At 45.8% G+C, this 21,723-nt stretch overlaps 2 protein-coding genes across 2 annotated transcripts; both read left to right on the plus strand.

Moving 5' to 3' along the window:
- Positions 1-1,574: 1,574 nt before the first annotated feature.
- LOC108874481 (NLR family CARD domain-containing protein 3-like) lies at positions 1,575-10,078 on the plus strand. The gene is given in 12 exon segments (XM_018662968.2): positions 1,575-1,638; positions 2,961-3,047; positions 3,160-3,300; positions 3,420-3,533; positions 3,972-4,050; positions 4,214-4,442; positions 4,611-5,224; positions 5,226-6,415; positions 6,530-6,703; positions 7,966-8,139; positions 8,358-8,404; positions 8,553-10,078. Coding segments are annotated over 11 exon segments (3,459 nt in total). The 5' UTR covers positions 1,575-1,638; position 2,961; the 3' UTR covers positions 9,164-10,078.
- Positions 10,079-10,098: 20 nt separating this feature from the next.
- Positions 10,099-20,688, plus strand: LOC108874480 (sentrin-specific protease 7). The gene is made up of 20 exons (XM_018662967.2): positions 10,099-10,371; positions 11,077-11,191; positions 11,938-12,020; positions 12,102-12,263; positions 12,419-12,516; positions 12,882-13,051; positions 13,358-13,685; positions 13,778-13,887; positions 14,746-14,895; positions 15,695-15,728; positions 16,034-16,240; positions 17,085-17,323; positions 17,407-17,483; positions 17,718-17,834; positions 17,921-18,043; positions 18,478-18,570; positions 19,363-19,439; positions 20,229-20,287; positions 20,501-20,544; positions 20,619-20,688. The coding sequence occupies exons 2-20, from the start codon at positions 11,078-11,080 to the stop codon at positions 20,686-20,688; spliced, it is 2,355 nt and encodes a 784-aa protein (XP_018518483.2). The 5' UTR covers positions 10,099-10,371; position 11,077.
- The last annotated feature ends 1,035 nt before the right edge of the window (positions 20,689-21,723 follow it).

Below are 21,723 nucleotides of genomic sequence, written 5' to 3' on the forward strand. Positions count from 1 at the left end.
AACAGACAATCTAACTTGACAGTGAACACATCACACCACTGAAGGACCAGGACCAGGACCAGGACTCTGACTTTGATCTCAGAGTTCTAGAATCCTGAGAACAAAGTCAGGATTCTGCAGTGTTTGTGTGTGTGTGCTGGTTCTGATCCTGGATCTGTGACTGAAATAAACTCAGTCATTTATCAGAGGAAACAGAGACTCTGCTGTTCCTCAGTCTTATATAACCTGATCCACTCACCTGTAATCTCCCATAATCCCTCTGACCTCAGAGCTAAACCTCACCTGTCTGCTGCTGAGGAGTCAGTGAACGCCGCATGGACAGAATTTCAGCGTCGATTACCAAAACAATACCTGCTGATTAAACAGGTGACTGGTCAAACGTGATGTGTTTAATGAGTGAAAATAACTTCAAAGATGTGAGGCAGAAATCTGAATGACATTTCTAATAATCTGATCAGGCACTAAACTGAGTGTTAACAGAGAGTTTAATTAAAGAAATCAATCATTCATTTCTCATCAGTCACAAAATAAGAACAGATACATCTTGACAGAGCGAGAGAAACATGAGACAATTCATTGATAACTGAGATTAAATCTAAAAACAGAATGAAATATAGTTCCTGATGTTGAGAATTGATCACAAACATCAGATGTCAGGATCAGGGGTCAGGGTCAGGATCAGGGTCAGGGTCATACAGAGTCCGATGTCTGATGCATGTTGGAGCTGTTGTTGTTTGTCTGTCTTTGTTAAATAAAGGTTCAACAAACACTCGACCTCCTCATAGTCTCAGGGACAATGGAGGGCAGAGGGTTACCATAGCGACGCCATGTTTACCGTGTCACAGTGACACCGCGAGACCGAACACTGAGAAACTGAAGTCGACGTACACAATGTTAAAGCTGAGTCTGCTCCTGACAGAGCTCAGATAAACAAAGGCCTGTGAACACACCGTCAGTTACACAACATGACAACATGACATTATATCAGGCTTTGTTAAAACCACATGACTCAATAATAATATCAGTGATTATTCAAAAACTGTGTCAACTGCTGGAGGAGGCCCCTGACATTGGGGAGTGTATCTGGTCTACAGCAGTGTTCAGTGGTGGTACGAGTCAAAGTAACATCCAGATGACTGAAGGAGCCGAGGCCTCCCAGCAGAACACTGGTGTGAAAGGTTTGTGCAGGTTCTGATGAAGAGTTTTATGGTCGTCGTTTTCTTACTGTGGTTTCAGAAAGTGTTCAGTGAGCTCCCCCTGGTGGTCTCTTCTGTTTCCAGCTGCTTTAGACCAAGAAGAAAACTCAGTGGTTCAGCAGCTTCACTTCATGTCGACTGTCTGCTGAGTCTTCAACTCACCTGAGCTCAGGTTTCTGTCCTTAAACACTGGTCTGAGTGTAGAGATGGAAACACCTTTACACATCAGCTGTGACTCCAACAGAACATCAACAACATGGGGTTCAGGTCTGACTGAGCTGAGCTTCATTCACTGCAGCTCCATGACTCCATCTAGTGGACTGAAGTACAGAAGAAGTACAGCAGCTGATGCAATGACTCTTCCCCTCCTCCTCCATTTCCTGGTTAAAGTTTAGTTTCACTTTCTGAACACTGTGACGCAGTTTGTTTTCTCCGTCTGAAGGTAAAGTGACTGTTTTTACTGTTTTACTGGTGAACACCTGTCGTTACCTGAGTTACCTGCAGTTACTGAAGTGTTATTCTAATGTTATTCTACTGTTGTTTTAATGTTACTGTAGCAGAATCAGAGCTGTAAATGTAAAGATATGAACTCTCTCCTCCATGTTGTGTGTGTAGCTGTATCAGTGGAGTCAGAGTCAGTTGTAGTTGCAGGATTTCTCCTTGTGTAAGCTGCAGTGTGTGATGTTGTTTCTCTTCATTGTGATGTGGTGAAATGTTTTCCTTGTGTTAGTTTTGGACGACAGCTCAGTAGGAACTATGAGGACCAACTGTACCTGATCCATGTGATCAAACAGATCCAGAAATCCAGAGAGAAGCTGGTTCTGTCTCTGTGGTTGTTGACAGTCAAACAGAAAAGCTGTTTCTGTTGAAGACAGGGTCTCTGGGTCTCTGTGGTCTGTTGCTGGATTACAGGTCTATGATGGTCAGAGACCAAATACTGAAGAAGCTCCATGACTCCATCTAGTGGACTGATAGAAGAAGTACAGCAGCTGATGAACTGACTGACCTTGTTCACTGGTTAAAGTTTAGTTTCACTTTTACTGAACACTGTGACGCAGTTTGTTTTCTCCGTCTGAAGGTAAAGTGACTGTTTTTACTGTTTTACTGGTGAACACCTGTCGTTACCTGAGTTACCATAGAAACAGAAATGTGGCGCTCCAGTTGTTTTAGTATGTAACTGAGTCAGAGCTGTAACTGTTACAGAGCGTTTAGTCCTGAGACTCTGCAGGTTCCATCAGCTCAGACTGTCTCTGTTACTGTGGAGGGAAACCTCAGTCTGAACAGGTAGGACAGGTGAACTTATCAGGAGTTTACAGACACATTAAAACTCATTCTTATTTTCAACAGCAGGATCTGTCAGAGCTGCAACAGCTGTTGGATCAACAGGAAATGAATGTGCAGATATTTAGATCATCATCCACACAGTGGTTTTCTACAGGGAGGCTGTAGACACAGAGACAGTGTCAGAGAAACTCAGTGGATCTCAGTCCTTCTGTGTGTCAGTCAATGAAATGGTCGTCCATGCATCGAGTGTGAGCTGAGCTGCTGTTGACTGCAGCTCCATGACTCCATCTAGTGGACTGATAGTAGAAGTAGAGCAGCTGATGGCAGCTTCCTCTGCCTCACTGCTGTCTGACTGCATTCAACTGACACTGATATGAAAGAGGAAAGAAGAAGATCAGTGGAGGAGCAGCTGAGATTTCTCCAGGAGAAATGATTGGAGTTGATGAGCAGATGAATGATTAGTGTTTTGTGTTTTCTCAGCATGAGTGATGAGGACAGAGAGGAGGGAGTCCCTCCCTCTAAAACCACTCTGTGTGGGGAACATGAGAGCCAGACCAAAGCTCAGAGGTGAGATGAGGATCTCTAACTGTCCATGACTCTTCTCCATGTCAGAGCTCAGCACTCACATCACTGCACCATCATGATTCACACTCACTGCTCTGTGTGTGTTGTGTTCAAGCCCAGAGCAGCAGATACCACACTCCGCTGGACCTGGACCTGAACCTGGACCTGGACCTGGACCCAGCTGTGTGTCCATGAAGAGAGACCGATCAGCATCTCCTTCTCTTCTTTCAGATTTCAAACAATCTGTTGATGGAAGGTGAGAATTAAAAACTGACAGAAAAACAAAGTTAGTTGCTGTGTTTATTAAAATATTGAACATATTTTTCATCAGTTTTTATCCAACATGCAGATTCATCAGTTCTGTTTTTGTTTCAGGATCCAGCAGCAGAGACCAGACTCTCCTGGACCCAGCTGTCTGTCTTTAAAGAGCAACGAGTCGAAGGACCCGTTCATTGACTTTAAAGGTCGACGTCCATCAGCTGATCAGATGTAAGCTGTAACTGACAGTGAGACTCAGGTTATTCTAGAAAAGAACTAGTTTGTACGACGTGTTGTTGGACCACGTCTGAAATCAAAGTGTTTCTATCTGTTGTGAATGTCCACACTGGAAGGTGGAGGTAAAACTCCGGCCGTCATAGAGAGGGGGAGACGTGATGTGGTTTAAATATGGAGATAACTCCTCCCATGTTCAGACAGTCTCTCCTGGAAGACATTCATAGTGTCCACCTCAGTCGTTCACATGAAAAGAGACAGAAACAGTTTGTGTTGATTCTCAGTGGGATCAGCAGGACTAGTAAACCTTTACCACTACAGGGAGTCGTCTGATTCATTCTTCACATCCAAACATGACTTGATGGACCTTTAGCTTGTGTCTGTCTCTGTGTGGACAGACATAATGTGAGCTAATTCTTCATGATTCCTCCACAGAGTGGACCAGGAGAGCTCAGAGGTTCCCAGTGGTCAGTCTGCCCAGCAGCATCAAACACACCTGGACTCCATATTTATGGTCTGTACATGGACAACAACTACTTTTACATCTGTTGTGTTGACAATAATCTCCATGCTGCACTTTTTTAGACCAGTGGATTGTCAGTGTGTCCAACATGGATCTGATGTTTGGCTCCATGATTTTAGTTTGATGGAGTCATTCATATAGTTTTCTGTTCCAGCTGCTGGAGGAGAACATCGTCACTTTTGTGAAGAAGGAGCTGAAGAAGATGCAGAAGGTTCTGAGTCCAGATTACCCAGAATGCTTAGAGAGTCAGAGGGAGGATGAGGAGGTGTTGGACGGTGAGGATGAAGAGCAGAGGAGGAGCAGCAGAGAGGAGTTTCTGAAGATCACACTGAACTTCCTGAGGAGAATGAAGCAGGAGGAGCTGGCTGACTGTCTGCAGAGCAGTAAGAGGATTTCTCTAAAGATTTAACATGATGGAGAAATGAGACGTTTACTGACGTCTCAACACATGGAGGGAAATATGTTCATATGTGTGTTAGTTAGAGAGATTAACACTGTCATATATGGTTTATAAATCACTTATTTAGGTCTTCTCTTGGTTGTTCATTTAGGATCTCCTATTGGAGTTTGTCAACCTAAACTTAAATCTAACCTGAGGAGGAAGTTCCAGTGTTTGTTTGAGGGGATCTCTAAACCAGGAAACCCAACCCTTCTGAATCAGATCTACACAGAGCTCTACATCACAGAGGGAGGGACTGGAGAGGTCAGTGATGAACATGAGGTCAGACAGATGGAAACAACATCCAGGAAACCAGACAGACCAGAAACAACCATCAGACAAGAAGACCTCTTTAAAGCCTCACCTGGAAGAGATGAACCAATCAGAACAGTGATGACAAAGGGAGTGGCTGGCATTGGGAAAACAGTCTTAACACAGAAGTTCACTCTGGACTGGGCTGAAGACAAAGCCAACCAGGACATACACTTCACATTTCCATTCACTTTCAGAGAGCTGAATGTGCTGAAAGAGAAAAAGTTGAGCTTGGTGGAACTTGTTCATCACTTCTTTACTGAAACCAAAGAAGCAGGAATCTGCAGGTTTGAAGAGTTCCAGGTTGTGTTCATCTTTGACGGCCTGGATGAGTGTCGACTTCCTCTGGACTTCCACAACACTGAGATCCTGACTGATGTTACAGAGTCCACCTCAGTGGACGTGCTGCTGACAAAACCTCATCAGGGGGAAACTGCTTCCCTCTGCTCGCCTCTGGATAACCACACGACCTGCAGCAGCCAATCAGATCCCTCCTGAGTGTGTTGACATGGTGACAGAGGTCAGAGGGTTCACTGACCCACAGAAGGAGGAGTACTTCAGGAAGAGGTTCAGAGATGAGGATCAGGCCAGCAGGATCATCTCCCACATCAAGACCTCACGAAGCCTCCACATCATGTGCCACATCCCAGTCTTCTGCTGGATCACTGCTACAGTTCTGGAGGATGTGTTGAAAACCAGAGAGGGAGGAGAGCTGCCCAAGACCCTGACTCAGATGTACATCTACTTCCTGGTGGTCCAGACCAAATTGAAGAGCATCAAGTATGATGGAGGATCTGGGACAGATCCACTCTGGAGTCCAGAGACCAGGAAGATGATTGAGTCTCTGGGAAAACTGGCTTTTGATCAGCTGCAGAAAGGAAACCTGATCTTCTATGAATCAGACCTGACAGAGTGTGGCATCGATATCAGAGCAGCCTCAGTGTACTCAGGAGTGTTCACACAGATCTTTATAGAGGAGAGAGGACTGTACCAGGACAAGGTGTTCTGCTTCGTCCATCTGAGTGTTCAGGAGTTTCTGGCTGCTTTTCATGTCCATCTGACCTTCATCAAGTCTGGAGTCAATCTGCTGTCAGAAGAACAACCAACCTCCCAGAAGTCTAAAACAAGAAAAGATGACTCTGCAGAGACACAGTTCTACCAGAGAGCTGTGGACAAGGCCTTACAGAGTCCAAATGGACACCTGGACCTGTTCCTCCGCTTCCTCCTGGGTCTTTCACTGCAGACCAATCAGATTCTCCTACGAGGTCTGCTGACTCAGACAGGAAGTGGTTCAGAGACCAATCAGGAAACAGTCCAGTACATCAAGAAGAAGGTTGAAGAGACTCCCTCTGCAGAGAAAAGCATCAACCTGTTCCACTGTCTGAATGAACTGAATGATCGTTCTCTAGTGGAGAAGATCCAACAGTCCCTGAGTTCAGGAAGTCTCTCCACAGACAAACTGTCTCCTGCTCAATGGTCAGCTCTGGGCTTCATCTTACTGTCATCAGAAAAAGATCTGGACGTGTTTGACCTGAAGAAATACTCTGCTTCAGAGGAGGCTCTTCTGAGGCTGCTGCCAGTGGTCAAAGCCTCTAACAAAGCTCTGTAAGTATATAGATAGTTGGATTCATTCATCGTTATATAAAGACACTGCTGTCTTTTCAACAGGAGAGAAAATAAATTCCTTTCTTCTTTAATTCCTTATCATCATCTCTTCAGACTGAGTGGCTGTAACCTCTCAGAGAGAAGCTGTGAAGCTCTGTCCTCAGTTCTCAGCTCCCAGTCCTCTAGTCTGACAGATCTGGACCTGAGTAACAACGACCTGAAGGATTCAGGACTGAAGACTCTGTCTGTTGGACTGAAGAGTCCACACTGTTCACTGGAGACTCTCAGGTCAGATCAAGTTACTGTTAATTTTAAATGACTATAGATGTTGAAGTCCGACAATGCTGATTTCAGAGGGACCCATACAGTTTAAAACCTCTGTAAGGCCACAGGGCGTGGTACTGGTCTGGTGGAATTTTGCCAGCTTTCCTTATTACCTGCTGCTTACACAGGGTGGAGAGGGCTTGGACAGGGAGTCGACTAATTTTCAAACAGATGTTGACAGCACTCTGCAGCTTCTGTTGTGAAGACTGATATAGTGAAAGCAACATGTAAAGGAAAATGTAATGATGCTCTCTACAAAGGAGTAGTAGAATGTTTTGAGGGTGTCCTTGCTGAAGGCAAAAGAATTGAGCCTTTTCAGGAGATACTGCTGGCATTTCCTGAGAATCTCATGTGTTGGAGTTGAATTTCAGCTGTTTATCAAAGATTGTTCCCAAATACTTGTACTCCTCTACCAGTCCTACAGGCTCCCCATGGATGGTGGTGATGACTGCCTCAGCTAGATCTCTGTTTGTTAGAAAAGGTCATAGCCATCTTTGTGATATCTTTGGTCTTGTTCATGTTCAATTCCAGGTTCTTATGGATGGTGTCAGTGATGAATGCTTTGGTAGCTCTTCACCTCTCTGTTCACCTCCTTTTTTCAGCCTCTGAGCCTGAGAAGATTCTCTTTTCTTATTGAGGATGTCTTGTCTGAATTTTTATGAGGTGTACAGTGATTAAAATTGAAAAAAGACTGTTCTAAGGTGTTCTTCCCCAAATCATTGATCTTTGACCTAAGACAGTCAACGATCTAAATCTTCCCAATGCCCAGTAATGAAACATCACTATGTTATCCCATGTTTTAGCTTTTCCTCTCAAGATAAACCCAGACAGCGAACAGGATTTTAGTGAATCAGCCTCTGAATGACAAGGTGCTCTGCAGTGGAAAGTACAGATATCTGTGCTAATGCTAAAATCAGACAGCAGTTTAGAGTTACCGAGGAGAGTCAGTCTATACACAACAAAGATGGACACAGCCATCTAACCATGGCAAATGTACACAATAACGATGGCTCAGTCACCCACAGCAATGGCAACAAGTTACCATGCAAGGTGTGGGACTGGCCATCAGGAGCATGGATTATAGAATTATTAGCACTGAATAATTTTCATAGATTTCATAGATCATAGTTTTGACTCAAACACATTGAAGCTGAACCAAAGTGAAACAACAAACAAACAGAGCAGCAAGTGTTGACAGAGGGTTCCTGTGTGTTGTGTGTTTTCAGTCTGTCAGGCTGTCTGATCACAGAGGAAGGCTGTGCTTCTCTGGTCTCAGCTCTGAGATCCAACCCCTCCCATCTGAGAGAGCTGGACCTGAGCTACAATCATCCAGGAGACTCAGGAGTGAAGCTGCTGTCTGCTGGACTGGAGGATCCAGACTGGAGACTGGACACTCTCAGGTATGGAGAGGCCTGCTGCAGCCACAGACAATGTCTGATAGAGGAGGAAGAGCTGGAAACATTTTCTCTGTCACAGCTGATGACAGATCTCTACACAAGAGCTTTGACTTCAACAACAACAAGAGAATAATCCAACAGTCTGTGTATGAGAGCCATGTAATGTCCATGTTAGCATGCTGAAAGAGAATGTGCTGGTCTGACCCCCCTCCTCCTTTCAGGGTGGAGCCTGGTGGAGTCCGATGGTTGAGACCAGGTCTGAGGAAGTGTAAGTGTGTTTTTAATGTGATTCCTGAAAACAAAGCAGCTTCAAACTGTCACATCACTGATGTCATGAGTCATCATCAAACTGTCAATCAATGATCAGATGATCGATCAATAACTGCAGCTGTATTGTGTCTTGTTCTCTCCATCAGATTCCTGTCAACTCACAATCGACACAAACACAGTGAACACAAAGATCAAACTGTCTGACAACAACAGGAAGGTGACACTTGTGGATGAGGATCAGTCATATCCTGATCATCCAGACAGATTTGATCAGTGTCCTCAGCTGCTGTGTACAACTGGTCTGACTGGTCGCTGTTACTGGGAGGTCGAGTGGAGAGGAAGGGTTTATATATCAGTGAGTTACAGAGGAATCAGAAGGAAAGGAGACAGTGACTGTGTGTTTGGGAGGAACGATCAGTCCTGGACCCTGTACTGCTCTGGTGGTGGTTACTACTTCTGGCACAGTAGCAGAGGAACATCCATGTCCTCCTCCTCCTCCTCCTCCTCCTCCTCTTCCTCTTCCTCCTCCTCCTCTTCCTCCTCCTCCTCCTCCTCCTCCTCCTCTGTCTCTAACAGAGTAGCAGTGTATGTGGACTGTCCTGCTGGCTCTCTGTCCTTCTACAGAGTCTCCTCTGACTCTCTGATCCACCTCCACACCTTCAACACCACATTCACTGAACCTCTGTATCCTGGGTTTGGGTTTGGTTTTTGGCCTAGGTTCTCTTCTGTTTCCTCATTGTCTCTGTGTTCAGTGTAGCAGAGTCTCCTCCTGTCAGAGAAACTCTCTCTCTGTTGAACAGATAGTTCAGTCTGTTCATATCTGTCTCTGTCACTCACAGTTTTGTCCCTTATGGAAGCTATGATTATTATAGAATGACTCTGTGTAAGTCTGTGCAGAGTCTTGCAAACACAATTTATGCTGATGCAGAAAGTCAAAGTATAACATTTGCTTCATATTTTGAAAGTATATTATTTATAAGCAATAATAAAAAAAACTCACCTTTTGTAATATAGAACCACTTGACACTATAATCAGATCTATAGTTATTTGTTTCTTTGTGGTAAAATTCAGATTTTCTGTATAAAACCTTGAAAAACTGAATCTAGTGAAAATGCTTTTACTGAGTTTTATCTTCCTGTTCTGTCAAACACAGTGAAACAGCTGCAGCTCAGTGTTCACAGAAGAAATCTCTCATATTTCTATTAAACTGTTTTAGAGATTAATATTTACATGAACTATTTTATACTAATACACAGATTTACAAGAATTTATAGACTTTTTCTGGTAAAAGACTTTTTATTTTTGCATTATTGTTTATTCATTTAGTCATTTTGCTCTTAAAGTCTTCAGAATATAGAACATATTAATGTGTGAAATTATCTCTGTGTAAATCCTCTAATATAGTCAGTGTTTGTGTTGACAAATCTTAATAAAGTTGTTATATTTTAAAGAAAATCACTGTGGTGAAGGACAAAGTTCAATATTTCCCTTTGAAGTTTCCAGGAGCAGAAGGATAAAGAAACAGAAAATTAAATACTAATACTAATAAGTATCTGTGAGTTTAGTGTATAAATACTCGTTTATGTATCATGTGACCTTGTTTATCTGCTCATTTCTTTCTGTTTGTCTATTGTAAATTGGAATTTTTAAATAAAGCTACATTCAAAAACAGTTTTTCAATGACGTAATCACGTCAGCGACGCTCTCTTACGTAGCGGTTGTTGTCGTTTCGCTGCAGAGTCTCAGAGAGAAGCTTCAGCTCGGACCGGCAGCGGACAGAAACGACAGAAATGTGGTTTTAAATATTTGTATTTTTACTTTTTACCAAGCGGACAGCACGTGCTTCCCGCCACATGAGCCGCACGGGGTGTTTACGGGCGTTTAACAAGAAGAAGAAGAAGTCAGGCAGCAGCTAACTTAGCTCACCGCTAGCTAGCTAGCAGCTTAGCTCCGCCAGACATAAGGTTGGTGAATTCAAAGCCTGAGAGCTGCTTTAACTTTATATTAACGACACGGTCATTACATCGTTTTATATGAGAGCTGAACTAAATTGTATAATAACTCTGTTTGCTTTGCCTGAGGCTACAGTTTAACAGAGGAAATTCTGTTAAAACTCTACTTCCTACAGGATCTCCGTAGAGAAATATCGCTATTTCAAGTTTTGTCGCTTAGATGGATTCGTACACAGATGTTATGATTAGAATAAAGACTTTGCAGGAATTCAGAAGGTTTGCTGACGGATTCGGCTACGAATAAACCACGAACAGGAATGTAAACAGCAGAAACACGTTATTTTATAGACGGCTGACGCTCCCTGTCTGCTCACGGAGCTCCATATTTCAGTGGTTGAACTGAGGGGAAATGAGTCGCAGCTGCATGTGATCTCTTCATTAGTTTCATATTCTTCCTGTGAAAGACCTGTCTCTAATGATGGAGTAATGTAAAACTACAACAATGTGAATTTGTTATTTTCTATAATGGAGGTTGTTTATCCGTGTTTTCTGAGTCCCAGGAGCACAGCACTTAAAAACCTGCTTTTTTCAGTGGAGTTCTGTATGGTGACCTCCTTTTAATGCATGGTCTCCATACAGCAGACAGATGGGACGGTGTCTGTAGTTTTGTGTTTTTTTTCTAGGAGGTTTGGTCTGAGTGTGTTTCCTGTGTTTCAGGATGGCGTCTCCCTTTAAAATACCGAAGAAGAAACAGCCTGCAGGGTCTGACTCCGCCCCCCTGCACCTGCAGTCCCCGCTGTCCCGCCTCCAGAGCCCCGCTTCACAAGTTAAGGTAGTATTTCTCACCTGTCAACATCTCTACAAGGGGGTCTGTCTGATGTCTTGGGTCCTTTAAGGTGGTATTATTGATGTTAGAGTTCAGGTGGTATCACAAGGGATTCATTTAACCTGCTCTTTTAAGGTGGTATTACTGATCAGTCATTCTCTCTTTAGAGAACAGATTTGTTATTGTCTGTAAAGGTGGTCAGTGTGATTTATTTCGTTCATTTAAGGTGGTATTACTGATTTATTTATCTGTTGAAAGTGTTGTATCTGCTCTGTAGAGACAGTAATTGGTATACATGATCTGCTGACCCTGTTAAGGTGGTATTCTTTGTTTTCCTTTTAGATATCATTTGCAGCATTTGGTAATTAATTTAAGGTGGTATGAATACGCTAGATTAAGTGTGGTATAAGTGATCTTCTAGCTCTTTTAAGGTGGTCTAGACAACCCACTCTGCCATTTTAAGATGAATAGCGGGGTCTCATGGATCTTTTAAGGTGGTATGATGATGACCAAAAACCAACAGATCTGATCTGCCATGATCCTTAAACTTATTTCATCTAAATGTTTTGTGTGACAGGAGCTGGATCTTTAAAGTGCTTGTCTGCTAATCTGTTTAAGGTGGAATATCTAATCTGCTGGTTCTTTTAAGGTGGTATTCTGATAGACATTAAGTATCAGTGGTTTCTGTCAGAGTAAATGTGTTTTGTTAAAAAGATGTTTTCACTCTGGTCTGTCTTGTTTCGTCTGATCAGGGTTATGGAGATCAGTCCAGCAGAAGAGGTGCTGACAGGGTGCATGCTGGGAACTCCCTCGGCTCCCCTACACACAGACAGAGGTTGGTAAAACGCCCCCTACAGGCTGCAGAGTTCATCGCACCTCAAACACAGCTGATGTGTTTCTTTCTGTGTCCGAGCAGCGCGACGTGTAAACCGCTGTTCAGGGATGTGGTGAAAACACTGCTGGGACTCAACAGCCCGGACAGAGGCGGAGCTTCAGCAGCCAATCACAGATCACCAGGAAGCTGGAGGAGCCAATCACAGGCAGGAGAGAGGGCGGAGTCGTCCTCGGCCTCAAACGGGTTCGTTAGGAGGAGTTCATCGTGTCTGAACTTTAGGATAAACAAAGACGTTTTAATCTGAACTGATTTAAACCAGTTTCTCAGGTCAGAGTCACCTCGTCTCTGTTTAACAAGAACTAACTCTGACCTCTGCTGTTCCATGTTTCATCCACCAGGTGGCGTCCTAAGAGAGCGTCAGACCGGCTGCTGCGGCCTGAGGTGACCTCCGAGTGCCTGTCTCCACCACAGAAGAAGAAAAGTGATGAATCCTCAGGTGAGAACAGTTTGATATCGTATGTTTCAGTTCTTTAAGGCGGAATTACTGATCTGTCTGATGCTTCAGTTCTTTAAGGTGGTAACACTGATCTGTCTGATGTCTCAGTTCTTTAAGGTGGTAACACTGATCTGTCTGATGTCTCAGTTCTTTAAGGTGGTAACACTGATCTGTCTGATGTCTCAGTTCTTTAAGGTGGTAACACTGATCTGTCTGATGCTTCAGTTCTTTAAGGCGGAATTACTGATCTGTCTGATGCTTCAGTTCTTTAAGGTGGTCGTCCTGTGGCTTTTGAAGAAGCTTTATTGTTACAGTTGATCATCAGAACTGAACAGTAAAGACTCTGTTGGTGTTTTCACCTCCAGGTTCGTCCTCAGGGACTCGGAGCATCTCTGTGGAGTCGGTGGACTCTCTGGCGAAGCTGCGAGGTGAGGTGCATGCTGGGAGTCGGAGTCCTCTGACGCTCGGAGCGAGGACATGGAGGAGAGTCGAGCCCGGCGGAGACACGACGAGACGGGACGCCGCTGAGGGGAAGGTAGAGGTCGAAGGCCGTTTTTTAAATGTTCAGTGTGGAGGGAAAGATGATTGACAGCTCTCTCTGCCAATCAGACAGCAGCAGGAACAGAACAACTGATTATTGATTATTGAGATGAAGACCTGAGTGTTCTCCTGAATGTGATTTCTCTAAGACACCTCAGAGGACGTGGGGTCAGAGGTCAACAACCACGAGGAGGTGGTTGTAGTTTAGTACAAGAAATGAGTGTAAACATCAGAGTGCAGCAGACAGGTGGAGGTGTGTTTATTTGAACTGGAGGTCTGTCACTGTCTCCGTCTGTTTCAGAGCGACGCAGATAAATCTCCTGAGAAGAAGAACTCGTGTCTCTCAGGTTCAGATCAGACGTCAGACGACGACTTCGTCTCTCTGTCCAGAACCCTCGGCCGCAGACCTTCCTCCTCCTCCTCCTCCTCCGTCTCCGCGGTGATGTCACCGGGGACGATGCCGGGCAGGAGGCGGAGTCTGGACAGGACGGCGTGGATCGCCGCCAGCAGCCACCTGAACGAGGACGTGAGGGAGCAGGAGAGACGGAGGTGGAGGGAGTTCAGAGAGAGGAAGACCCGAACCCTGCAGCCTCGACCGAAGAGACCCAGACAGAGTCCAGCAGAGCCCAGTGAGTACGACCAGAACCCTGAGACCTGAACCCAGAGACCAGGTTGTATTTCCTCTGATGTGGTTTGTCTGTGATCGTCTCTCCATCTTCAGTTGTGCTGTCGAGCGAGGAGGAGGAGGAGGAAGGAGACGGAGCGAAGAGGACGTCCCTCAGCAGCAGGCGGGCGGAGGAACCCCGTCCAGGAAACTCAGGACAGAAACAGGTAAGAGACACACCTGAGACAAACCAGACCAGACAACAGTGAGTTTCCTCTGAGGGGTCAGGACCCAAACATGATCTGAACTGTTTCCACTTTCCTCTGGTTTCTGTGGATTAGTGGATCGTTCTGTGACTCGCTCACACGCTCCAAGTTTCCGCTCAACATTTCAACCAAGTTTCCAGAAAATGTTCCAAAATAAAAACCTGGGTGAGGACGAGCCGATTCTCCGCTCGCTGCCCGTTAAACCACCACAGAAGAAGAAGAGCAGCTCCAGTCAAAGCCGAACCCTCAGACGATGGAGGACACGGTGAGGAAGACCTCCAAACCGCAGAGTCCAGATCAGCCGGACCGGCTGCTGCTGGTTTCTACGTGAGTCACGTTGAATGACAGCAGGATTTCATTTACTGAGTCCACCTGCAGCTGTTCAGATACAGGACTGACCTCAAAACCTGCAGCTGCTGGACTCATGTGAACTCTGAACCCAAACTCTGCAGTGACAAAAGTCAGCATATATATACCAACAGTACGTCTCTGTGGTCTGGTCTGTTTCCAGTTCTCGTAAGGTCCAGGTCTGGGGCACTGACCCAGTTTTGGTCTCTGGTCTCTGTTGCATGTCTGAGGTTGAGGTGAGTCATGTAGTTTGTTTGTGGCTCTTCAGGCCTGTAAACAGCCGTCAGACCCCCGCTGGGACTGTAACCAGATCCAGACCTGGACCTGGACCTGTTTACTGACGCCGGTCCTGAGACCAGCTGAGCAGCTTCATAAAAACCAGTAACTGAAACACTGACCCAGATCTGGGTCTGAGGAGACGTGATGTGGGTCTGTGCTGTGTTGATTGTGTACCTGGGTTTTGTCTGACAGGGTCTCCAGACCAGGAACCAGGTCTGTTCCTCCAGAGCTGAACCAGGTCTGGACCAGCCACGGACGCCGCCGCCGCCTTCGTTCCTGCAGCTGGAGTTCACCTCGCTCCACGCCGGCCTGACGCACGCCGACGCCGACGGAGACGTGCTGGTGGGTACAGACCTGAACTCACCTGAACTCACCTGAACTCAGACACACCTATGCTCCTGTACAAACACTGCCAGCGGTGCGTTCACTGCCAGGCGGCTGCTGTTGGACATTTCAGCGTTCCCCGTCTCCAACACTTTCACCGTGTTTCTCTTTTTCTTTTTCCACATCCTGCTCCAGATCTCTCACACACACACACACACACACACACACACACACACACACACACACACACACTCTCTCTCTCTCACTAATTTGATTGGCCCATAACTGCACTCTGCTTGTTCTGTAGGTTTAATAATTTACATGTGTTTTCCAGCGTCCTCTCCTCTCACCAGTTGGTTTTGTTTGTTTTATTGTGTGTGTGTGTGTGTGTGTGTGTGTGTGTTCATACCTGCACTCCTTCAAAATAAAAGTAGAAATATGAACAGAAGTGCAGCAGAGAAACTCCCACTGAGGCCGTGAAGCGTTTAAAGAATCAGACGTTAATGAGCGATTGGAGGACGAGAGACTTCTGTCTTTATTAGTTTTTGTCTGATGGTTTGTCGTCTGTTTCTTTCCACAGCTGGAGCTGAGTCGTCAGTCCTGAGTCTGATGGTTTGAGTTTAATGAACAAGTCAGAACAGAAAAGACCAGAGAGCGACTCTGAGTCTGTGAACACAGCGTCTTTTGTTTCAGATCCACAGCAGCTGCTGTGTCACTGGTTTTTCTTCCTGAGCTTCATGTGCAAATAAAAATAAATGCGCTGTTTGTAAATCTGTGAAAACTCATTCAGAGATTTATCTTCTCTCTTTCTGTCCAGATCACTGAAAACGGCATCACTGTTCCTCTGAAAGGTAAAACACCTTCTCTAAATATCACAAATACTCTGACTGTAACTGTTAATATATTATTAAATATGATAAATATAAATTTACGTCTTCAGATTCTTTCCTCTGTAGTTTTTTGTACTTTATTATAGTGATTCCTGTAAATTCTGTAAATCACTGAACTTTTTCTCCCTGAACAGTTTTAACGTCACTGCTGGAATATTTGGACGTTTCTCTTCAAACATTACGACATTTTACTGAAACATATTTTGACTTTATCGTGGTTTTGTTTCCCTGACGACAGAGTTAAAGTTTCTCCTCCTGTGTGTCAGTATCAGGAGCAGAGGAGCTGGATGTGACCGTGGTGGCGTCGCAGCTTCGTGGTTACGGCGTTTGGGACGGAGGCGTGGCTCAGGGCGGGGCTCTGCTCGCCGGTCGGGAAGGCCCGGCGCCGTCGCTGCTCTTCCTGTGGGTGACGGACGCTCAGGCCAACCTGCTGCACAGAGAGCTGTCGGCCGGCCGGAGCTCCGCCTCCTCAGGTGAACACACACACCTGTGAACACGTCGCTGCTGCAAACACACGTCAGTGTTTCTCTCACAGTTTCCAGCCTCAACACTCGAAAACAAGTTGCTGTGTTCTGCTGATGAATAAACAGATAAGTAATGTGTTGGCACAGTCAGAGAAACTCTGTGTAGTTTCCATCATCACACTCTTTCCACACACACAGTCTGTTCTTGAAGTGAAATGGAGGGAGGTCTCACTCTGACGCTGTTTCCTCACACAGCACAGAGAAGATGAGACAGAACTCCATTTAAAAAACAGGTGAAATAAGAAGCGTGTGCAGCTCTGAAACAGCAGTTACCTGTGGCTGTGAGCTGAACCTACAGACGACACAGAACATGTTATTGTACAGGTGGAGTCTCTGCTGTGTTTTCATCGCGTAGTGACTCATCTTCCCACACCGATGATCTCTGCTGCAGCGTGTACCCTCCAGTCCAAAAACCAGGATTTTCTGAATGAAAGCTTGACTGGAGCTGTGAAGCTTCACGGAAAATTAACTTTTGACAGCTTCTGCCTCCCTCCAGTGCTGGGCAGGAACCAGGCAGCCAATCAGACGGCTGCTCCCGAGCCGCCCGGCCAATCACGGGGCAGTTAGAGGGCGGACTCCGTGTCCGGCTGCACGTATTGATTACGGCTCTGAAATCATCCGTGCTGGGAAAACACCGATCACTGCCAGAACTCCTGTGGGTGGAAACAGGAGGGGGAGGAGGGGGAGGAGGGGGAGGACACCCGCCATGTTTCTGTTGTTTACTGGGAACCACACGGCACCAGAACCTGGTCTAAACTGGGCCGAGATTCAAATGTGAACGTTGTCTCCTCAGGTCCGCCCTGCTCCTTCCTCCTGCTGGTGTTGAAGGAGCAGCTGCAGGAGCTCCAGGCCGCTCTGCTGGCCTCCATCCTGGACATGGACGAGTACAAGAAGGGCCGCTCCTCCTCCTCCTCCTCCTCCTCCTCCTCTGGGCTGACCTCCCCTCTGGACTGGACCGACGGGCTGCTGCTCCTCCACAGCTGTCCTCCTCCTCTGGACCAGCACCTCCTCCAGCTGCTGGGACACTCTGCAGTAAGACTCCTGCCTCCTCTCCTCCTCTCCTCCTCCTCCTCTCCTCCTTCTCCTAGTTAAAACCTCTCCTCTCTCTTCTTCAGAAACCCAGTGAAGTCAGAAACAGTCAGAGGAAGAAGTCCGGCCTGAACTCCTCTGGTCTGCAGCAGCTTCCTGCCAGGTAAACCAGGTGAACCAGGTAAACCAGGTAAACCAGGTGAAACCAGGTGAACCAGGTGAACCAGGTGAACCAGGTGAAACCAGGTGAAACCAGGTGAACCAGGTGAAACCAGGTGAACCAGGTGAAACCAGGTGAACCAGGTGAAACCAGGTGAAACCAGGTGAACCAGGTGAACCAGGTGAACCAGGTTAAACCAGTTGAGTTTAGTGCTTTAACCCTGAATCTGGTCTTCAGGTTGATCCAGTACCCCGCGGCACCGTGTAAAGGCCGGATCTCCGTGACGAAGGAGGACCTGGCGTGTCTGAGCGACGGCGAGTTCCTCAACGACGTCATCATCGATTTCTACCTCAAGTCAGTGGAACACAGGTGTAATGAGTTCAGTGTAGTTCCTGTCAGTCACCACTGGGGGCGCTCAGACTCGTGTGCTCCTCTCTCAGGTATCTCCTCCTGGAGGGAGTGGGAGGAGCTGTGGCCGAGCGGAGTCACGTCTTCAGCAGCTTCTTCTACAAACAGCTGAGCAGACGGAGAGCGGCCGGAGAGGACGACGCCCCCTCTGTCCCGTAAGAAAAACTACATCCAACATGGAGGACTGTCAGGAGTCCAGCTGATTGATCCAAATAAAATATGAACTTTATTAGTTTAAATTATTGATCAGATATCAATTTAAGTTTAACAGAAACATCTTGACAGAAACAGGGATTTAACCAGGAGCTGCTGGAATACCACTGCCTCCATCTGTTAGTGTGTCTGTGTTACTGTGTGACTTTCAGTGGTGGAAGAAGTAATCAGATACTTTACTGAAGTAAAAGTACCACACAGTAACACAGACACACTGACAGATGGAGGCAGTGGTATTCCAGCAGCTCCCAGTAAAATCCCTGTTTTTCTCTATGGAGTCTGGTGCTGATAAATAGAGCTGTTCCTCTGACACTGAGAGTAACTGAAGCTTTACTGATCAGAGACTCGTTAACTCTTCGTCCTGATCTTCCTGCAGCGACCGTCACATGAGGCATCAGAGGGTGAAGACCTGGACTCGCCACGTCGACATTTTCACCAAAGACTTCCTGTTCGTGCCTGTCAATCAAGAGTAAGAGACTGTGATGTAGTAAAGTGTGTGTTTTTATGTTCAGCACTTTGTTGGAGGTGGAGGTGGTTTCCAGCCTCAGATTCTGGAGTCGCCGGAGCCGAGCTCAGCTCTTTGTCCCAGATTTAAAGACGCCAGTTTGGAGTTTTGACCTCTGTTGGGACGTTTAAATAAACCCTCTGTGATTCCACTTCCCTTCAGCCACTTCATCAGCGTCTCCACCTGCCAACAGGGCAACAGACTGACCGGCTCAGGTCACCTCTGCCGGATCAGCTCTGATGAATCTCAATGGCTTTACCAGACTCTGCCTCTCTGCTGAGTTCAACTCTCATTTCACCAAAATCACAAGAGCTCAGATCCACAAACCTTCATCAGCTCATCACGTCTCCGAGGGACTCAGTCATCTGAATTAACAACTTTGTGCCATTTGAGTTTAATATTTCTGACATTTTTACACCATTTTCATCAGTTTTTGTCCCAATTTGTTCCAGTTTTTCTACTTTTCTCCCAGTTTTGTCTTTTTGTCTCATTTTTTGAGACAAGAACGAACATTTTATAGAATTTTTGTTTATTTTTATGCTGTTTTCATCAGTCTTCCACCACGTGTGTGCACTTTGTGAAGTTTTTGCTCAGGTTTTTCAGCTGCAGTGTTTATAACACCACACAGTAAAGCTTCCATCTTTTTGTGACATTTTCATGAGTTTTAATCTGTTTCCGTTTGCAGCACAGTTCTGTTCCATACAGACATTCAGTTCAGTTTGAGATTAAAATGATGTTTCTGTCCTGATCTTTCAGAGCTCACTGGTACCTGGTGGTGGTCTGTTTCCCGGGTCTGGAGGAGTCTCAGTACGAGGACTTTGAGAGGAGAACAGGTGAGCAGTTAGTTTTCTGTCCTGGTTCAGGAGAGTCCAGAGTTTGTGGCAGCGTCTGTAATCGTCTGCTGCAGGGAGACAGTGGAGGGGTATCTGGGGTATCTGGGGTATCTGGGGTATCTGGGGTATCTGGGGCAGAGTGTTCCCCCAGCGCTGATTAAATCTCCATGTTGGAGTTTTTCACACCAAACATTAAAGGATTAAATGTTCCAGACGTAAATATCTTCTCCTCTGAACACTAAGCTCCAACATTTGGTCCCAGAGTCGACTTCATTCATCACTTTATACTTTTATTGTCTATAATTGAACTTATTAAAAATTCAAAAGAGGGAAAAACTGGTTTTATTTCAACATCTCTGGTTTGAGTTTTGACTTTTTCCGTCACTGTGTCTTTAGAGAAGCTTGATCATTTATAATCCTCCTCAGCTTTTTGTTCCTGTGTGAAGTCTAGTCTTTCTTTTTCTCTGCATCTGAAGCAGCGAGGCTTTTATTTTGAAGCAGCCACAGGAAATTTTAGATTATTATTTATTTTACAGTATAAAAAAGTTCTAAATTCTTAGAAAGTGTTTTTTTTTGGCTCTAAATACTACATTACCCATGATCCTCAGCGACAGCTGCTGAGGAGAAGAAGCAGCCGATCACAGACTTTTTGTCATCGACTGAATTGAGATGTTTTTTATTTGAAGACAGAAGTTTGAAGCTCAAAGATAAACAGAGAGATTTCAGAGTTTAGACCGAGGTCCGGCTGTGAGCTGTGCTGGAGCTGAAACTCAGCTGTTTGTGTTTCAGGTGGATCAGAGCAGACGACAGGAAACACAAACTTCAGCCTGAGAACACAACAACCACCGGTGAATATAACACAACACCACAACACTGAAACACACTCCTGAGCTTTTCTTTAGGTTTCAATCGTCTGCGTTTCCTCCTGACGTTTAAACTGGAGAGCGAACAGACAGGTTCCTTTGTCTTGTTGTTTTTGTAAAACCTTTCCCACAGTGGATAAATCAGAGTGGTGGGTGTCAGACCTTGTTTGAACATCAGGTGTGTGTGGTTTTTGCCAGGAGTGCACTCAGCAGGGCTGGCAGAGGGACACGGTGATGAAGAGGTGAGTCCTTCAGGGAAGAATCTGCTCCATACACCTGTAAGCTTTTATCTTGACGTGAGCTTTGTTCTCTCCAGGCCGTGCATCCTGGTCATGGACTCTCTGAAGCTGTCGTACCATGAGAACGTGTGCAGGCTCAGAGAGTGAGTCCTCCTCTGTGACCACAGAGACGTTTTTAAATTCCCCTCCCGTCACCACATGAACTAATGGAACCGTTCCTCCTGGTGTTTGAAGCTACCTGCAGGTGGAGTGGGAGGTCCGGAGACGGACGCCTCGACTCTTCACGTCCGACAACATGAGGAGCTCCAACTGCAGAGTTCCTCAGCAGGACAACAGCAGCGACTGTGGACTGTACCTGCTGCAGTACGTCGAGAGCTTCCTGCAGGTAAACACACACCTGAGTGTTTGTTTGCTAATGTCACAGTTTCACAGGTCAGTCAATAGAAAATGATCTGATGTGCTCAAAGTGTTAAGGCAGAAATCTCAGACGTCTGCTGCTTGTAGCTTCATAAGATTAGATGCGACAGTGAAACAGATTCTGGAGCGTTGCTCAGATGAGAAGATGTTTTCTTGCATGTTTGAAGTCAGAGCAGCTGATTTTAATCCACTGGTGGTGAAAATAGTCTTTCGTTGCTCCTCAGTAAACAAACTGCTCCTGAGATTAAAACACAGTGAAACTCTGTGATAAGCAGCTGACAGAGCGTCGTCACCACAGTCACAACATGCAACATGAATTATTCTCAGCATCCATGACTGAAAACAGATTAATGTCCGTCACAGTCTTTAAATGTCCTGTCGGGTCCCAACAATCCACAACCCAAATCTGTTCCTCTAACATCAGCAAAGACCGAGAGAAACTCACCTTTCCTCCTTCAGAGAGAAGAAGAGAGAGTTCTCCCTGATTTATCCAAAAACATTCAAAGTAAACGTGAACACGTGAACTCAGAAGAGAAAAACCTGAAAGCAGCTTTTGGTTTCATGGGAGAAAAGTGGAGCAGCTGAGCGACTCAGCATTTTCTCAAACTGATATTAAAAAATCTGGACCCTCCCTCCCCCTCCCTCCTGCCTCCTGCCTCCTGCCCCTCCCACTCACCTCTGATTGGCTCTGCAGAATCCCGTCGTGCACTTCGACTTCCCGTTGTGTTTGACCAACTGGTTTCCGCGGCAACGGGTGCGACAGAA

This window comes from Lates calcarifer, unplaced genomic scaffold, assembly GCF_001640805.2.
Source record: "Lates calcarifer isolate ASB-BC8 unplaced genomic scaffold, TLL_Latcal_v3 _unitig_53_quiver_2931, whole genome shotgun sequence".
In the NCBI taxonomy this organism is placed as follows: domain Eukaryota; kingdom Metazoa; phylum Chordata; class Actinopteri; family Centropomidae; genus Lates; species Lates calcarifer.

Excerpts from the sequence above, each read along its gene's own strand:
- LOC108874480 (XM_018662967.2), top strand. The coding sequence starts at position 11,078 with ATGGCGTCTCCCTTTAAAATACCGAAGAAGAAACAGCCTGCAGGGTCT. Across the intron at positions 11,192-11,937 it reads GCCCCGCTTCACAAGTTAAG|GGTTATGGAGATCAGTCCAG; the intron begins GTAGTATTTCTC and ends TCGTCTGATCAG. Across the intron at positions 19,440-20,228 it reads GGACTTTGAGAGGAGAACAG|GTGGATCAGAGCAGACGACA; the intron begins GTGAGCAGTTAG and ends TTTGTGTTTCAG.